This window comes from Choloepus didactylus, chromosome 10 (assembly GCF_015220235.1).
Source record: "Choloepus didactylus isolate mChoDid1 chromosome 10, mChoDid1.pri, whole genome shotgun sequence".
NCBI lineage: Eukaryota > Metazoa > Chordata > Mammalia > Pilosa > Megalonychidae > Choloepus > Choloepus didactylus.
In genome coordinates this window covers 21641382-21660797 of record NC_051316.1, presented here as the reverse complement: position 1 = coordinate 21660797, position 19416 = coordinate 21641382, and the positions used below count along the sequence as shown (strand labels likewise).

Below are 19416 nucleotides of genomic sequence, written 5' to 3'. Positions count from 1 at the left end.
TAGGGTTCCTAAACAGGCCTGCCTGATCCCACATCAAACAGAGAAACAAGTATCTGTTTTGGTGAGAAAGTGAGTTTACTGAAAATGCATCAAAAAGGAACTAGAGGAAAAAAGAAACTTTCCAAGACCAGTTCGGAGTGAGATGACTGGTTTGAGCTTTTATAACCCCAGGAAGACAAAGAAATGGTCAGGATCCAGAATAAAGCAGACGGAAAAAATATAGAAGAGAAAAAGCTGTTCTGTCAGTGTCTCGTGTTATTTTGAAGTCCTCCCCTCTTTCAGGCTTGTTTTCCAAGAAGGCAGCTCTAGTTATCAGACCCTATGGTGATGACGTTTGCCACCTGCTGCAGGCAATGCTAGGAAAGTTCCTGGGAACAGAGAGTAAAATTTTTGTTGTGTTGTTGAGATTAGAGCAACAGCAAGTTATTTTAACAGGGGCGTTTTATGTGTAGACTAACTCAAGGCTGCTTGAGTGAGGTGATCTTAAGAAAGGATTTTTCTTTTTCTTTTTCTTTTGGCTACTGAAGACTACACTAAGCATTTTCCAGTTAAAGGATTATTTTGTGTATTTTCTACTTATCCAGTTATCACATACAGTATAACTGCCGCACCATACTCCACCCTGGCTTAAAACCCTCAGGCTGTGTTCCCGGGCACCCAGTACCGAGCACGGGGGTCGATGGGTCCAGGATTTGCAAAAAGAAAGTATCGAGGTCCCAGGATGAAAATTTAGAAGTTAGGAAGTAAATATACAGTTACATATACTACATATATATAAAATTTCATTCCTGAATACTAAGTCACACCTTTAACAATGCAAGTTTTCCAATTCTCTCCAAGGGTCTTAAGAAAAAACGTTATTTCCATCGGGATCTTTTCAGGACCAGGCTTCGTCTTGGGGTGTAGAATTTAAATTTCACCCTTAACCTCTGCAGGCAGTGAGGGATCCTGGGTAGAGGGGACCTTTAAGAATGTCAGCCCCCAACTTCCTATTACACAGAAACATCCTAAACATTAGTTGAAAGAGGAGGTTTGTGGAAACCTAGACGAGACGCTTACTCGCTACCCGCGCAGCACTCCGGGAACTGAACTTTGGGCTTCGTCTGCGCACGCGCACCTGGAGCCCCGCCTCCTCAAGGAGCCGTTTCAGGCGTCCCCGGCACCTTCGTGAGACCTCTGGCGTCTTTATGTGTTTGAGGGTTAAGTACCGGGGGTGAGAGCCGTGGGGGGTCGCCGGGAAAGGAGGGCTTGGTCCCGGAGAGCGGGAAAGGGAGTCCATGGGAGTGACCCCGCCACTTGGAGCCGGTGCGCTCGTCCGGCCCGGCCGTCCGCCGCGGAAAAGCCAACGTGGGCGAATCCCCAGCTCCGCGCGCTCTCGGGGCGCCGGGGGTGCTGAGGCCTCCTGAGGGGAAGGTGCGTGGTACCAGCGGAGTTGCGGGGACCTTCTGTCCCTCCCAGGTGTAGCTCGACTGGGAAGAAGTCGGCGCCGAAGGCTGGAGGTGCGTGTGTGTTTATAACGTTATGACTTTGTGAGCGGGAAGAGCCGGCCATGGGTGTGTGGACTCTGGGGAGAGAAAGGCCTGAGTAAATTTCAGCGCTGTCACCAGAAACCAGGGGCGAGATAGGGAACTTTGGGAAGGGGCAGTTCATTCATATGAAAATGAGGTTAGTAATAATGACTGCTTCAGGACATTATTTAGAAAGTTAGTTAAGTTTCACTGTAATTATGCAAATGCCAAGTACAAAGCACTAAGTGATAACTGCTTTTATATTTAGAAGACACTTTGTTCTTTACATTTAGTGGCTTATGTAAATCTCACAGCCACTTTATGATATCGGTATAACCATATGCACTAAAAGTAAAAAACTGGTTCAAGTTGGTGGGGTGATGTGGTCAGGTCACAAGCTAGCTGGTGGGGAAGCTTGGATTTAAGGGCAGGTATGCTTTACCCCCAATCTGAGGCTATTTCCACTATCACAGCTTCCTAAAATACAGTACTGTAGCCATCACTGCACTTAACTGAATGGCCTGTCCCAAAGTCTCTGGTGATATTGTGTGAAGTGAATGTGAAGGGCATCCTACCATGTAGCAAATGCATTCTGGGGTTTCTAGTGTTTCCTTACATCCCTTGGGTAAGAATTTTCCTGGACTTGCAGGCTGTCTGTGTTTTAAGTCTGATATTACAGTGAGTTCCAAGAGTCATGTTTTTTGTCCTCAGATGAATTTGCTTCCCAGGTCCAGGGCCCCAATCTCTTGGGAAAAAGCAGCACTAGTGAGGTAGGAAGCAGGAGGCCTCTGGAAACTGGAATCTTACCTGGAAGAGAATGCTTCTCTGACTTTTCACCTCTCACCAGAGCTTCAGAGGAGAGGCTGAATTGCCCAGAAAGAAGCAGATCCTGATTTGCTCAGCCAAAAGCAGTTCTTGATCCGCCTGCCCAGAATGAAGGAAACTCTATGATGTCACCACCTCCAGAAGCCACCACAGACTGTCTGACAGTGGAGGGTTTGGACCAGCTTTGAGAAGGGCGAGGTGAGCTGAGGAGGCCCAGAGGCAGGATGCTTAGCAAGGGCCACTTCACAGGAGAGCCTGTATGGGTGTGGTCTGGAGATAGGGGATAACCTGTAGAAGTGAGGATATTCTGTCTCCATGCATCCCTAAAAGGGTCCTATGCTTTCATTTACCACTCTATTCAAATTACAAGCTGCTGTGACTCATGTCCATTACCAGATGTGACACTCCTGAAATGATTCTAACGTTGTAGAATCCTAGAATATTTCACGAAAGGTTTCCATAGATATCTCTTTCTTACTCTTGAAAGCTTTAAGACATTGGGCCTGATGGCTTTCAGTAACTTGTCCAGGGACATCCAGTTTGTTCATGGCAGAGCCGGAAGGAAAAAATGGTAAAATTAACTTTCGTGGATAAGGCATCACAAGCATCTTATTACAAGAGCCTTTTGAGAAACTGCATTGTGGTTTAAACAAACAATTAAAAATTTGTGCCAAAAATCCCCATTTCTTTTAATGTGCTTTATGTGGATTTTATATGTCAAGGTAAAAGCAATATTACTGGGAAAATAGACAAATGATGCACCACGAGTGTTTTTTCTGCTAAGTTACTTTTTTTAAATACACAAAATAAATTTATTATGTCCTACATATAAAACAAAATATTTAGCTTTCAAAAATGTCACTATCAGGGTTTTTTAAAAAAACATTTTTATTTTGAAATAATCACAGACTTGCTGAAAGGTGTTAAGAAATGTACAGGGAGGTTTGTGCACCCTTCATCCAGCCTAATCTTATGTTAACATCTTGCACAAGTATAGTACAATATCAAAATCAGTAAAGTGACAGTAGTTCAATCAGTACAGCTTAGTCCGGTTTCACCAGTTATACATGCACTCGTGTGTGTGTGTGTATGTGCGCGCGCGCGCGCGCGCGCGTGTGTAGATTCTGCTAAGTTACTTTTAATGAAAGAATAGTGTCTTATCCTTTGGTGTTCTGTAATTGAACTAATCCTCTTTTGTTTTTATTTCTTAGTTTTTTTTCATCCAGTGAAAAACTGCAAGTTTAAGCCCTGATATTCATTTCAGAGTTGCACATGGACAGATACTATCACCTCAACATTGTCCTTCTCATGCCTTTTCAAGGCCCAAAGGGCCCTCTTCCCCTAGGGAGACTGCTCCCCAGCTGGAGTGCTGAGATCTGAGGGAGGTAAATCTGGGACCTGGAAGGCAGGCCAGATCTCATGACCTTTTCTTGTCCCCGCAGCTGAATCATCACCATTCTTCACATTCTCACAGGAGCTGTAGAAAATGAAAAAATCGCAGGTGAGCTTTTTATTCATTTCCCACTTTGCATTGTAATGGATTTACGAGTTTCATAATGGTCCATACATTAATTGGAAAAGAAGAACTAGAAATAAATTATGTCAAACTTGAGGGAAGATTGTGTCATTAACTTGATATTTGCTGTCATCTTTTGGTAGCTAACCTATGTCAGCACAGGTAGCTTCCCTGCAGTTACCAGTTTGTTAAGGTGGCATGTTAGTCATGAATTTGCATTGAAAAGTGTATTAAGTACTTTTTGTGTATCTATTGAAAAAAGGCATAATTTCTTTAATCTATAAAAATTGTGAATAGCATAATCTGTTTTCTAATGTTAATGTATTCTTATATTCCCATGTATACCCTGCTTGCTAATAACTATGTTGAGTGTTTCTTAATTATGTTCCTAAAGGTGTTTATTTTGATTTGTTTTTATGTAGCTCTTTTTTTTTTCCTAATACTATATTAAGGATTTTTATTTCTATATTACCAAATTATATTAGTCTGTTCTAGTTTGCTAATGCTGCCAGAATGCAAAACACCAGAAATTGATTGGCTTTTATAAAAGGGGGGTTATTTGGTTACACAGTTAGTCTTAAGGCCATGAAGTGTCCAAGGTAATGCATCAGCATTGGGTACCTTCACTGGAGGATGGCCAATGACATCTGGAAAACCTCTGTTAGCTGGGAAGGCAAGTGGCTGGCGTCTGCTCCCATGTTCTGAGTTCAAAATGGCTTTCTCCCAGCACATTCCTCTCTAGGGTGCAGTTCCTCAAAAATGTCACTCTCAGTTGCTCTTGGGGCATTTGTCCTCTCTTAACTTTTCCAGAGCAAAAGTCTTCTTTCAATGGCCTCTCCAAAATGTCTCCATAAACTGCAGTTCCTCTCTCAGCTCCTGCGCATTCTTCAAAGTGTCCATCTTGGCTGTAGCAAGCTCTCTCCTTCTGTCTGAGCTTATGTAGTACTCAAGTGAACTAATTCAGACCCACCCTGAATGGGTGGGGTCTCACCTCCATGGAAACTATCCAATCAGAGTCATCACCCACAGTTGGGTGGGTCACATCTCCATGGAAACACTCAAAGAATTACAATCTAATAACACTAATACATCTGCCCACACAAGATTACATCAAAGATAATGGCATTTTGGGGGACGTAATACATTCAAACCAGCACATTCTACCCCCTGGACCTCAAAATGACGTGATCTTTCCATATACAAAACATATTCTCCCCATCACAGTATCACAGAAACTGAAATCATTTCAGTAACAATAGATAAGTAGAAGATCACATCTGAATCAGTTACAGTTGTGGTCGGTCCTAAGACATAGTTCCCCTCCAGCTGTGGATCTGTGAAACTTTGAACAAGTTATCTGCTTCCAGTTTACAAAGGAGGGACATTCATAGGATAAACATTCCTATTGCCATAAGGAAAAACTGAAAGGAAAACAGAGTTTAAGGGACCAAAACAATTCCTACAACCCACAAGGCAAACTGCATTAGGTTTCAAAGTCAGAGTAATTTATCTTTGGGGCTTGAGAGAGCAGGAGTCTAACCCTTCCTAAGGGCCTTTGTGGTAGCCCTTGTCTCTTCAAATGCTGAGGTGAGTGCTCCAACATATCTACACACTGGGGAGACCACCTTCTCGGCCCCACCCTCCTCAAACATCGGGGCAGCACCCGGATTCTCTTCCATCTCCGGGGCACATGCTCAACCCCTTCAGAACAGTGGGATGGCAGCCAGGCTTTCCCCAATTCTCCTGGGAATGTGCTCCACCCTCTTTGGGGCCTGGGGTGGCAAAACTCTTCCAGAGCATTGAGGCAGAAGGCCCACCCTCGACCTCTGGGGCAAACTCACCCTTTCCGTGCATGTGGGCCACTCCGCTCTCCCAGCCCAAGGCCCTTTGACTCCAGACTTCAACCTCCATGACTCTGTCTTTGAAAAAATTTTTCCTTCAGTTTATTCCTTGTCTGTCACCTCCAGTCCAGACTGGCAGTGGCTCCATCTATAAAGATTTCTCAAGAATTCTGTTGGCATCGCATGAAGCACTCAGGGATCAAAGCCATCAGACAATTGAACTTTCCGCAAATCCTGTCTGCTTAACTCCTTCTCCAATCTTGGCTTGTTCTGAAATGGCAGCTGGCTTCCATATTTGGTTGCATCTTCTTGTTGGGCTGTAGCTTCAGGAGTTTTACCCCCTGGAAGCCCAGAGTTTTTTAGGCCCTCAGTTTCTGGTTTCTTTGAAACCAAGAGTTCGTTTCTCAGCTTATCTCTGTCCTCTCACATTTTACTGTAAGCTGCAAGTAGAAGCCAGGCTGCTTCTATATTTTACTTGGAGATCTCATCAGCTAAATATTCCAGGTCGTTGCTTTCAAATTCTGCCTTCCATCCAACAAGAGGACTCAATTTTGCCAAATTCTCTGCCACTTTAAAACAAGGATCACCTTTGTTGCAGTTTGCAACAACACGTCATTTCTGCTCAAGGCCTCATCAGAAGTATCTGTAGAGTCCATATTTCCACGGTCTCTTCAAAGCAGTTTAGGCCTTTTCTATCAAGGTCCTCACAATTCTTCCAGAATTCTCCCCTTACTCATTTAAAAAGCCATCCCACAGTGTTTGGTATTTGCAAATGCAGCAGCACCAGCACCCCACTTCCGGTACCAAAATTCTGTTCTAACAGTTTGCTAATGTTGCCGAAATGCAAAATACCAGAAATTGATTGGCTTTCATAAAAGGGGGTTTATTTGGTTACACAGTTAGTCTTATAAGGCCATGAAGTGTCCAAGGTAATGCGTCAGCAATTGGGTACCTTCACTGGAGGATGGCCAGTGGCGTCCGAAAACCTCTGCAGGCTGACGTCTGCTCCAAAGTTCTGGGTTCAAATTGGTTTTCTCCCAGGACATTCCTCTCTAGGGTGCAGTTCCTCAAAATTGTCACTCTCAGTTGCTCTTGGGGCATTTGTCCTCTCTTAACTTTTCCGGAGCAAAAGTCTGCTTTCAACGGTCGTCTCCAGAATGTCTCTATAAACTGCAGTTCCTCTCTCGGCTCCTGCGCATTCTTCATAGTGTCTGTCTTGGCTGTAGCAAGCTCACTCCTTCTTTCTGAGGTTATATAGTACTTAAGTGAACTACTTCAGACCCACCCTGAATGGGTGGGGCACACCTCCATGGAAACTATCCAATCAGAGTCATCACCCACAGTTGGGTGGGTCACATCTCCATGGAAACACTCAAGCAATTACAATCTAATCAGCACTAGTACATTTGCCTATACAGGATTACATCAAAGATAATGGTGTTTTGGGGGACATAATACATTCAAACCGGCACATAGACTACAATTTTCTTGCGTCTCGGTCTCATTGTGGTATCAAGTTTTAAAAGGAAATGGGGTCCTCTCTGCTCTCATTTTCCTTTCTAGTAATCTAGATGAAAAAAATGTTATTTGTAGATTTTTGTGAAACTCACCTATTAAATGGGGACTTTTGCCTGAAGATTTTGATTGAATTAATTAATGAAATAGTCATAAATCTCTCCTGGATTTTTTTTTTTCTTGATTTAATTCTTGTCATTATGGTTTTATAGAGAATTGGGGTTTTTTTTGTTTGTTAAAATGTATTTTCATGGGCTTGTTTATAATTTTCTCTTGGGATTTTAGTCTTTATCTTATGTATCAGTAGTTCCTTTTTTGATGTTTTTAAATTTTATTTTAGTTTTGCAGCTGCTGATCAGAAAAGACAAATTATGTTCTAGTGGCCCAATCTGGACCCTAGAATTTCCTGGTTCTGGGTCTTAACATTTTTTGGGCTGGCAGTGTTCTCTATCTGAGTAGAGGGAACATACACTCAGCACATTTGTGCTCTATACCTCTGCACACCTGCCTGTCAGCACCATTTGTTGAGAGGCATATACTTTCTCCTTTGTATTGCCTTGGCAGCTCTTTTTGAGGTTTTATTTACAAGTGATCTCTTTCTGGATTCTATTCCTTTGTTTGATCTGGGTTTGTCCTTCTGTTGACACCACACTGTCTTGGTTAGTGTCTCTTCACAGTAATTTTTGAAATGATGTCTCTTCGAACTTTGTTCTTATTTTTCAAAATTGTTTGGAATATTCTGGGTCCTTTGGTTATATATATAGATTTTTTAAAATGCAATTTTATTGAGATATAATCGCACAACATACAGTCTTTCAAAGTGTACAGTCAGTATCGTCATGTAGTTGTGCATTCATCACCACAAACTTTGAACACTTTCATTATCCAAAAAATAAAATACAGATTAAAATAAAAAACATCCAAAATATCCCATTCCTCACCTCTCCCCATTGTTCATTTACTTTTTAAAATGCAGTTTAATTGAGATTTATTCACGTACATCTTATAGTCATCCACAGTGTAAAATCAGTTATTCACAGCACCATCATACATTTCTGCATTTATCACCAGAGTCATTTTTTGAAACTTTTCTTCACCCTAAAAATAAAAAGAAAAATAAAAGCAAGAAAACAACACCTAAATCTTTCCGTCCCCTCAATCCCACCCTATTCTTCTAATTTTTGTCCCTATTTTCCCACTCATCTGTTCTTACACTGGATAAAGGGAGTGCAAGCCACAAGGTTTTCACAATCACATAGTCACACTGTGTAAGCTACATAGTTATACAGTCGTATTCAAGAATCAAGGTCACTGGTTTGCAGTTTGACAGCATCAGATATTTTCCTCTAGCCATTCCAACCCACTAAAAACTAAAAAGTGGTGTCTGTATAGTATGTACGAATATCCTCCAGAGTGACCTCTCAGCCACTGGAACCTTACTTTGTTTCATCTCTCTTCCCCTTTTGGTCAAGAAGATCCTTTCAATCCCACAGTGCTGGATCCAGGCTCATCTCCTGTGTTACCAAGGGGTTTACACCCCTGGGTGTCATGTACCACATAGAGGGAGGGTAATGAGTTCACCTGCCTAGTGGGCTTGGTGGGGGGCACATTTGAGCAATATACAGACTCTCTGTTGGGGAGACTCTTAGGCATAATTATAAGTAGGCTTAGCTTCTTCCTTGCACAACTAGCGTCACAAGGGAAAGCCCCCAGATTCAGGGCTCTCGACCCACTAAATTGGCAGTCCTCAACGTTTGTGGGAAAATCAACAATAACCCAGGTGGGGAAGTCCAACATTTCTGCATTACGCTCTGCCCATATCACTCTGGGATGTATTGGGATTTCACCTCAGCCTGTAAAATCTCAGCAAATCCACTTCCCATTCATCACTCCATGCAACTATGGTGTTCAAACAAACTGATCATACAAGTTAAATTAGTGTGCTACAGAAAATATAAATGCTGCACCATATAAACATCTCCTCCCTTGGTCTTACACAAAAGTTGTAGTTTTAAAACAGTATCATCCTTTACCCTTGGGCCTAATTTGCCTTAGTCCTAACTGGATCCGCTTTGTTCATATCTCTAATTGAAGTCTGAATCTTTTTCAGCTCTTTCAACAGTTGCTGCATGGAGAAATACTGGCATTCATAGCTGCCAAGCTCTAGCTCTGATTCTCAGGTTTCACACTGATACGGAAAGTTCCAGAGACCAACCAGGTTTATATATAGATTTTTTAAAATAAGCTGGTCTAGCTCATAAAAGGCTGCCAAGATTTTGAATTTGATTTGGTTGCATGACATCTTGGTCGTATTGAGTCTCTATTTATTTAAGTGGTAACAGAGGGTTTTGAGCTGAGAAAGGACAGCTTAGATGTCTTTTAAAAGAATAACTCTGCTCGAGAGTAGAAGACGGGTAGTCATCCTCTGATGGTAGTAATGGAAGCATGAACAACATGGGAGACTATTTCAGTAATTTTAGCAAGAAATGATGCTATTAGGGGTGTTAGCAGTTGTACTGGTCAGATTCTGGATGTGTGTTGAAGGTAGACCAATAGAATCAGAGTGTCGATTTCCCCCCAGTCTGGCAAATAGAGTGTATGCTATGAAGCTTTTTGAGTTTTTACCAGTGTAATAAAAACATGATATCTCTGATGAATTCTATAAGCTTTTATCTTCCCATGAGTGTGGTAGAACAGCTTTTTTTGTTGGTGATACATTTTTATTTCTTTTTATTGATTTGTCTCTTACTTGTTTTTCTTTTGGTGTGCTGATCTTTTAATTATTGTATCCAGTATGTTTTTATAGCTGTCTCCTGTGATATAAATTACACAGTTTTCCTACAGTTTTCCATTTGTACTTTTGCCATTTCATGTTAGTTTTTTGGGGGCATAAAGTCGTTTGGTTTTTATGTTGTCAAATTTAGCGGTTTTCTCTTCTATGGTTCCTGGATTTTAAGTCGTCATTGGCCATTTTCCATTGTAAGATTGTAAAGAATCATCCTCTTTAGTCTTCTAGAATGTGATTGATTTTGTTTTAGATTCAGAGCTTTTACACATTTGAATTTTGTCTTGTTCTGTAGTCTGGTTGTGTCTGAGAAAGTGATATATTTATCCATATGACATTAACATCCAGCCTTTCTCCACTCATTTAAGATGTTACCTGTATTACAGTTAGGAAATGGTGTGTATTAGTGTTTATTTCTGACTTTGTCGTCTGTTCCCTAGGTCAGTCCATTTCATCATGTGGAAGACCATACTGTTTAAATTACTGAGCCTTTTAAAAATGTCAGTATCTAGTAGGACAGCTTTATAATATTTGATGCTTTTCATTCCTTTCTGGCTATATATGCCTGTTTTGTTTTCCATATCTGTTTTTTTTTAGCCAAGATAAGGTAAACAAATCATTACATATTTAAAAAGGATAATATGATATTGAGGTTACTGCTACTTGGGGAATTTTGAATTAATGAAACATCAGTGTAATTCATGACAGTAATAGTGTAAAAAAGAAAAGTCATATACTCCTGATTGTATGTAGTAAATGAATTTGAGATTATTTACTGTCTACTCATGATGAGAGTTATTAATATATTAGGATTCTCCTGACATCGAAAATGTACTGTTGGAAACTTTAAGCAGGTTTATAAAGAAAGAAAAAATATAAAAGTTCTGAGGTTTAGAAAGGAAGAAATAAAACTCCTATTTTTGCACATGAAATGATTGTGTAGGTAGAAAATCCAGAAGAATTTACACATGAGATATTAGAATTAATAAGTCAAGATAGAGAATAGCTAGATACAAGGTCAATGTTTAAAAAACAAATCAGAAACATTATCTGTATCCCAGCCACAATTAGAAAACAAAAGTTTATTCTGTCAAATCTACAGAAGTAACATCAAATATTAAACATGAGAATTACTCTGTGCATCTTTCTTTGTCTGCCATATCCGTACCCTGAGCCCCTGAAACATTTCCTCTGACCTTGTGTAGAGAGTGCTCCTCATCAAGATTTCATACAGTGAGGACCATCCTAGGCATCCTTACAGCGTTTTGTTTGAAACTCTTCAATGGTAGACATGGTAAGAGTTGATTTCCTAAGGTATTTTCCATGCCATCTGTTTGTGGACCCTTCTGATTGACCAGAAATGTGCTCTTTCAGGCATCAATGTCATTCAAAGACGTGGCTATGGAGTTCACCCAGGAGGAGTGGAAGCTCCTGGGCCCTACTCAGAGGACCCTGTACAGAGATGTGATGCTGGAGAACTACAGCCACCTCGTCTCAGTGGGTGAGCAGAGCCTAACATGTTTCTCCACGTCGAACAAATTTTTGTTTTTTATTTTTTAAAATTTAATCACATCTGTTAAGGTGTATTCAACAGAAAATAAAATTCAGTACTAATCTGATGAGTTTTGAGAAATGTATACAGCTGATAATTATCACTAAATCATGAGTAGTGATGGAATATTGGTGGAATATTTCTCTCACCTCAGAAAGTTTCCTTGTAACCTTTTGCAGCAAGTCCTCTTTTTCCATTGCAACCCCTCTGGCCCCGGCAGCCACTACTTTGCTTTGTATTGCAATAATTTTGCCTTTTCTTGAACTTCATATAAGTGGAATTGTTAAGTATATGCTCTGTTTTGTGTGACTTTTTTTTTTTTTTTAATTAAATTCAGTTTTATTGAAATACATTCACACACCATACAATCATCCATGGTATACAATCCACTGTCCACAGTATGGTAACATAGTTATACGTTCATCACTACAATCTATCTCTGAACATTTTCCTTACATCAGAAAAAACCAGAACAAGAATAAAAAGTAAAAGTGAAAAAAGAACACTCAAATCATCCCCCCATCCCACCCCATTTGTCCTTTAGTTTTTATCCCCTTTTTTCTACTCATCCATACTCTAGATAAAAGGGGTGTGATCCACAAGGTTGTCACAATCACACTGTCACCCCTTGTAATCTACATTATTATATAATTGTTGTGTGACTTTTTTTAACTTAGTGTAATGTTTTGAGATTCATATATGTGTTTGTGTATATTGGCAGTTTATCATTTTTATCCAAAATAGTATTCCTTTGTACAAATATACTGTAGTTGATCACTTCTCAGTTGCTAGAGATGTGCTTTTTTCCCAGTTTGGGGGTATTATGAATAACGTTGCTGTGAATGTTTGCATGTAGATCTTCCTGTGAATATCTTTTTTCATTTATTTATTTTTATTTTAAATTCAGTTTTATTGAGATATATTCACATACCATACAATCATCCATGGTGTACAATCAGCTGTTCACAGTACTATCATATAGTTGTGCATTCATTACCTCAATCTACTTTTGAACATTTTCCTTATACCAGAAAGAATCAGAATACATATAGAAAATAAAGATAAAAAAGAACACCCAAATTATCCTCCCCATCCCATCCTACTTTTCATTTAGTTTTTGTCCCCATTTACCTACTCATCCATCTGTATACTGGATAAAGGGAGTGCTGTCCACAAAGTTTTCACAATCACACTGTCACCCCTTGTAATCTACATTATTATACAATTGTCTTCAAGAGTCAATTTGAACACCTACTAGGTTTGAGTTTGGTAGTTTCAGGTATTTACTTCTAGCTATTCCAATACATTAAAACCTAAAAAGTGTTATCTATATAATGTGTAAGAGTGTCCACCAGAGTGACCTCTCTACTCCATTTGAAATCTGTCAGCCACTGAAACTTTATTTTGTTTCATTTTGCATCCCCATTTTGGTCAAGAAGATGTTCTCAATCCCATGATGAGAGGGAGAACTACAGTTGCAGCTCTGGCTGAAAACTCAGACTGATGATCAAAAACTCCAAGCATAGATAGACTGAGACCAGACAGCAGAGAATCTGGTAACAGTCAGCCTGGCAGAGAGGAAATGGAGCTAGCAAAAATAGCAAAAAAAAAAAAAAAAAAAAACCTGAAAAATAAAAACTGAGTCTTTTTGGAGTTTGGGTGAACATAATGAGACGGGCAGGGCTTAAACATAATCAGGTGCATATGCAAATCCAGAGGGCCAGGAACCTTGTCTGAAGAGCCAGTTTCTCTGCTTTCTTGCTTGTTCCTTAATGGCCCTCGATGTCTTGTCTTTTAGCATTTCAATAGCCCATTAGATCTGCAAGGACTATTAACAGTTCATACTGGGCCCTTCTTTTTCTTTCTTTTTCTTTTTTTGTTTTTTTTAAATCTTTTTCTCTTTTTCTAAAACAATTATTCTAAAAAGCCCATTACAGAAAGCCTGAAAGACTTGCAGTTTGGGCCCAGTCAAGAGCAGAGCTAAGATAGCTCTGAGAGAGAAAACAGTGAGTCTAGTGGTGGAGAAAATTTGCTAAACACCAACTTCCCAGGGAAAGGGGTGTGTGACCAAGTTCCAGTGGCAGCAATCCTTCTGAGAACTCAGACCCCAGGGGCTGGAATTCAGAAACCACCTTCAGTTAGTCACATCCCCGACAGGGTCATGGTCACCAGGAGAATTAAAGGCCCCACACCTACTTACATTGGTGGGATAACTGCAGGCTGGCAAGTGCCACCTGTTGGACAGCATAGAAGCATAGACTCTAAAGGCCTCACGGGAGGATCTTATTCTCAAGGAAACCCCATACTCCTCCTGAGACCTAGGCCTCCCTGGACTGGAAAACCTGACTGGGGTTGACCATATCTGAGGAGACCATCACACAAGAAGGCTACATACAGGCAGGACAGGAAACAGAAAAACAAGATGTGAAAAACTCTGATCAGCTGAACAGAATCTAAGTTCTTTAACTTAGAGTAGGCTGAACTGAACACCTAGGGTTAGAGAACAAAGCCAACCAACAAAAAAACCGTAGGTAAAAGAGTGAAAACAAGCTCCAGAATAAACTAGTCAACAAAGTCAGATGCATGGACAGCTTAACATAATGAGCCATACTAGGAAACATGCAACTATGGACCAGCCAAAGTAACAATAGTTCAACTGAGATACAGGAATTGAGACAACTGATGCTAAATCTATTCAATGAACTGAGGAAAGAACTAATTCAAGATGTTTAAACAAATCTAAATCAATTCAAAAATGAATTCAATGAACTGAGGGAAGATATGGCAAAAGAGATGATGGATATAAGGAAGACACTGGATGACCATAAAGAAGAATTCATAAACTTGAAAAAGCAAATGGCAGAACTTATGGGAATGAAGGACATAATGGAGGAGATGAAAAAGACAATGGAGGGATACAACAGTAGATTTGAACAGGCAGAAGAAAGGATCAGTGAATTGGAAGACCAGACATCTGAATTCACACACATGAGATAACAGATGGTGAAAAGAATGGAAAAATATGAGCAGGGTCTTAGGGAGCTGAACGACAACATAAAAGACACAAATATATGTGTTATGGGTGTCCCAGAGGGAGAAGAGAGGGTAAAGGGGGTAGAAAGAATAATAGAAGAAATAATCTCTGAAAATTTCCCAACTCTTATGAAAGACAGAAAATTAGAGATTCAAGAAGTACAGTGCACCCCAAGCAGAATAGACCCCAATAGACCTACTCCAAGACACTGACTGATTATATTGTCCAGTGTCAAAGAGAGAATTTTGAAAGCAGCAAAAGAAAAGCAATCCATCACATACAAGGGAAGCTCGATAAGACTATGTATAGATTTCTCCACAGAAACCATGGAGGCAAGAAGACAGTGGTTTGATATATTTAAGATTCTGAAAGAGAAGAACTGCCAGCCAGGAATTCTATATTCGGCAAAACTGTCCTTCAAAAATGAGGGGGAGATTAAAATATTTCCAGACAGACAGACACTCAGACACTGAGAGAGTTCATGAATAAGATACCAGCGCTACAAGAAACACTAAAGAGAGTGCTACAGGCTGATGGGAAAAGACAGGAGAAAGAGGGTTGGAGAAGAGTGTAGAAGTGAAGATTATCAGGAAGGGTAAAAAGAGGAAAAAATAAGATATGATATGTAAAATCCAAAGGAGAAAATGATAGGAGAAAGTACTGCCCTTACAGTAATAACACTAAATGTTAATGGATTAAACTCCACCATAAAAAGACACAGACTGGCAGAATAGATTAAAAAACAGGACCCATCTATATGCTGTCTATGAGAAACTCACCTTAGACACAAGAAAAAAATATGCTGAAAGTGAAAGGCTAGAAAAATACATTTCATGCAAACAGCAACCAGAGAAGAGTGGGAGTAGCTATATTAATATCAGACAAATTAGACTTCAAATGTAAAACAAAAGAGAAAAAGGACACTATATATTAATAAAAGGGTCAATTCATCAAGAAAACATAACAATCATAAATATTTATGCATCAAGCCAGAGTGCCCCAAAATTCATGAGGCAAACACTGAGAACACTGAAAGAGAAGTAGATAACTCCACAATAATAGTGGGAGACTTCAATACACTGCTGTCATCAATGGATGGAACATCTAGACAGAGGATCAACAAGGAAACAGAGATGTTGAATTATACGATAAATGAACTAGACTTGACAGACATTTATAGAACACTATAATCCACAACAGCAGGATACACGTTTTTCTCAAGTGCTCATGGAACATTCTCTAGGATAGACCACATGCTGGGTCACAAAGCAAGTCTCAACAAATGAAAAAATATTGGTATTATGAAAAACACTATCTCAGATCACAATGGAATGAGGCTGGAAATAAATAACAGGCAGAATATTTTAAAATTCACAAATATATGGAGACTAAACAACACCCTCTTAGAAAACCAGTGGGTAAAGGAAGAAATTACGGAAGAATCAGTAAATACCTTGAGGCAAATGACAATGAAAACACAACAGATCAAAACTTATGGGATGCAGCAAAGGCGGTTCTGAGAGGGAAATTTATTGCCCTAAATGCCTATATTTTTTCATTTGTCTTGCGTATATACCTAGGAGTAGGCTTGCTGGCTCTTTGTATATGTATCTTTACAAAAAACTGCAAAATGTTTTCAAGCTGACAGTGCTGTTTTTATGCCCATTAGCAATGTCTGAGAGTTGTCATTGCTCTTTGGTTACCAGTGTTTGGTACCTCTTATTATTTTAACCATTCTACTTGTGTCTTACTGAATTCTAATTTGAATTCCATGATGATTAACAATGTTGAACTTCTTTTCATGTGCTTTTGGCCATTCATAAATCTTTAGTAAAATCAGTCAGCTCTTCAGTCCATTTCTTTGTTTAGCTTTTTTTCTATTGTCTTAATTTTCAATTGAAAGAGTTCAGACTTTTGTCATATATATATGTTTTACAAAGTTTTTCTGTCTTTGGCTTGCCTTTTTATTTTCTTATAGTGTTTTTTTTTTTTTTTCGAAGAGAACATTTTTAGGGTTTCTTGGGTTTTCTGCATATACTTTTTATAAAAAAATTTTTGTATTGAAATAATTGTAGATTCACAGGAATTGTCCAAGTTTCCTCAAGTGGTTACATCTCATGTAAGTAGGACACATGGCCACCATAAAACTAACATTTGTACAATGTGTGTGAATAGTTCTGTGCCATTTTATTGCATGTGTAGATTTGTGGAAGCACCAACCCAGTCAAGATACAGAACTGTTCTATCACCACAGAAATCTTTCTCATGCTACCCGCTTGTAGTCACACCTGTCTCATCTCCCACCACTCTTAATCTCTGTCAACTACAAATCTGTTCCATCTCTATAATTTTGTCATTTCAAGAATGTTATATAAATGTATTCATAAAGTAAATGATGAGTTGATATTAGCTTTTTCATTCAGCATAATGCTTTTGAGATTCATCCAAGTTGTTCTTTGTATCAGTTGGTCATTCCTGTTATTACCACACCATATTCCCTTGTACGTATTTTTATCAGTTTAGTCATTCACCTATTGAATGACACTTCGTTTCAGTTTTTGGCTGTTAAAAATAATACTGCTGTGAACATTTCTGTTCACGTTTCATTTCTGTGGGATGAATACCCATGGGTGTAATTGATAAGTTATATGGTAAGTGAATATTTATTTTTTAATGAAATTGCCAACTATTATCTGGAGTGACTGTATGATTTTGCATTCTCATTAGCCGTCCATGAGACATCCAGTTATTCCGTGTCTTCACAAGTACTTGGTACTGTCATTTTTTAGAATTCAGTTTTATTGATATATATTCACATATCATACAGTCATCCATGGTGTACAATCAGCTCTTCACAGTACCATTATATAGTTGTACATTCATCACCCAAACCTGTTATTTTGAACATTTTCCTTGTACCAGAAAAACTAAAAACAAGAATAAAATATAAAAGTAAAAAAAAAACACCAAAATTATCCCCCCCTGCTCCCACCCTCGTTTTCATTTAGTTTTTGTCCCCATTTATCTACTCATCCATCCATACACTGGATAAAGGGAGTGTGATCCACAAAGCTTTCACAATCACACTGTCACCCATTATAAGCTACATTACTGTATAATCGTCATCAAGAGTCAAGGCTACTGGGTTGGAGTTTGATAGTTTCAGATATTTACTTCTGGCTATTCCAATACATTAAAACCTAAAAAAGGTTATCTATATAGTGCATAAGAATGGCCACTAGAGTGACCTCTCAACTCCATTTGGAATCTCTCAGCCACTGAAACTTTATTTTCTTTCATTTTGTATCCCACTTTTGATCAAAAAGATATTCTCAGTCCCACAATGTAGGGTCCAGATTCATCCTCGGGAGTCTTATCCTGCAATGTCAGGTAGATTTACACCCCAGAGAGTCAGGTCCCACATAGTGGGGAGAGCAGTGAGTTCGCTTGCCAAGATGGGTTAGCTAGAGAGAGAGGGCCACACCTGAGCAACAAAGAGGTACTCAGGGGGAGACTCTTAGGCACAGTTATAAGCAGGTTTAACTTCTCCTTTGCACTAATGAGCTTCATAGGGGCAAGTCCTGAGATAGAGGGCTAGGCATACCAAATTGCCAGTCCTCAATATTTGTGAGATTGTCAGCAACAATCCAGGTGAGGAAGTCCAGCACTTCTGCATTTTCCCCCAGCTCTTCAGGTGGTCCATGCATATATATTTTTATTCTCTCCCCAAACTCTTTTTCAGTGTGTTACTATTTCACACTAACCTATACAAACCCACTAGGTCTCACTTCCTATTCAAAGTTTCATGTAATTATGGTATTTGAACAAACTGTATGAATTAAATTGTTTAGGAAATACAGATCCTGCACCAATTAAGAATCTCCTCCCTTGGTCTCACGTGGAAGTTGAAGTTTTAAAAGACAATCAGGAGAACCTAAGATGGCGGCCAGGTGAGACAGGGAAAAAAAAAAACTTCCATGAAAAATACTAGATAAAAGCCAGAAAGTGACCCAGAACACCAGTTCCAGTGATGCGCCAGCCAGGCGAGGTCTGCTAAATCCACAGGGACTGTGCATTTGGTGAAACCAGGAGTTTGCATTCTGAAACAAGTGAGTGAACCGGCTGAAAGTCTGGCAGCCACGCTGCAGTGTGGGGAAACCGTGGGTTGGTGTTTGGAAACAGACTAGTTCTTTAAAAAAAAAAAAACACAAAACTGGGAGCGGCTGCAGATCAGGCAGCAAGAACCATGCAGTGAAGTGCAGCAGGAGCAGGCTGTGCCAACACCTTGATGTCTGGCATGGAGGATAGCCCTTTCCACACCTGCTGCTGATTGTCTCGGGGCCAGGGGAGCAGAGGGGAGCCAAAAGGAGAAAGAAACCATGCCCCTTGCAGCTATCTTCCCAGCGGGCTGGGGACGCTCCTGCCCAGCGCCAGAGCCATAGCCCAGGGCCGCGCCAAAGGTCCCAGTGTGATGGGGAGTGTTTCCTGCAGCACCGTGCACCCACCACAATATCGGCTGTGGACAGTGGCCTTTAGTTCACCCAAAGCTAATTGTCCCAGAGCTGGAAAGGCGCAGCTGTGCAAAAAGAGGAAAATTAACACACCCCGTTCAGCCATCTTTACAGCAGGCTCAGAACGCCCCTGCACTACCCGGCAGCCCAGGGCTTCCCTGGAGGGCTGGCGCGCACTTGTGATGTGGCACAACCTTCCCTCCGCAGAGGTCCTGGAAGAGCACGGCTGAAAAGGGGGACCTGCTCGGAAAGCCCAGGGACCCTACACCAATATTGAGGACTTGTGGGTCAGCGGCAGAGACAGTCTGTGGCAAGACTGGAATGAAGGC

The 19416-nt window shown here is 40.1% G+C and overlaps 1 protein-coding gene across 3 annotated transcripts in view; it reads left to right on the top strand.

Annotated features, from left to right (window-relative positions):
• Positions 1-1109: 1109 nt before the first annotated feature.
• LOC119505047 (zinc finger protein 300-like) overlaps positions 1110-19416 on the top strand; it is a 129584-nt gene continuing 111277 nt past the window's right edge. The window contains exons 1-5 of one of the 3 annotated variants that reach the window (XM_037797755.1): positions 1110-1499; positions 2356-2531; positions 3776-3834; positions 11196-11284; positions 11365-11491. In XM_037797755.1, the coding sequence (XP_037653683.1) occupies positions 11273-11284; positions 11365-11491 (139 nt within the window). In that variant the 5' untranslated portion in view covers positions 1110-1499; positions 2356-2531; positions 3776-3834; positions 11196-11272. The remainder of the gene's footprint in view (positions 1500-2355; positions 2532-3775; positions 3835-11195; positions 11285-11364; positions 11492-19416) is intronic. The other 2 variants (XM_037797754.1, XM_037797753.1) reach the window with 2 other exon arrangements.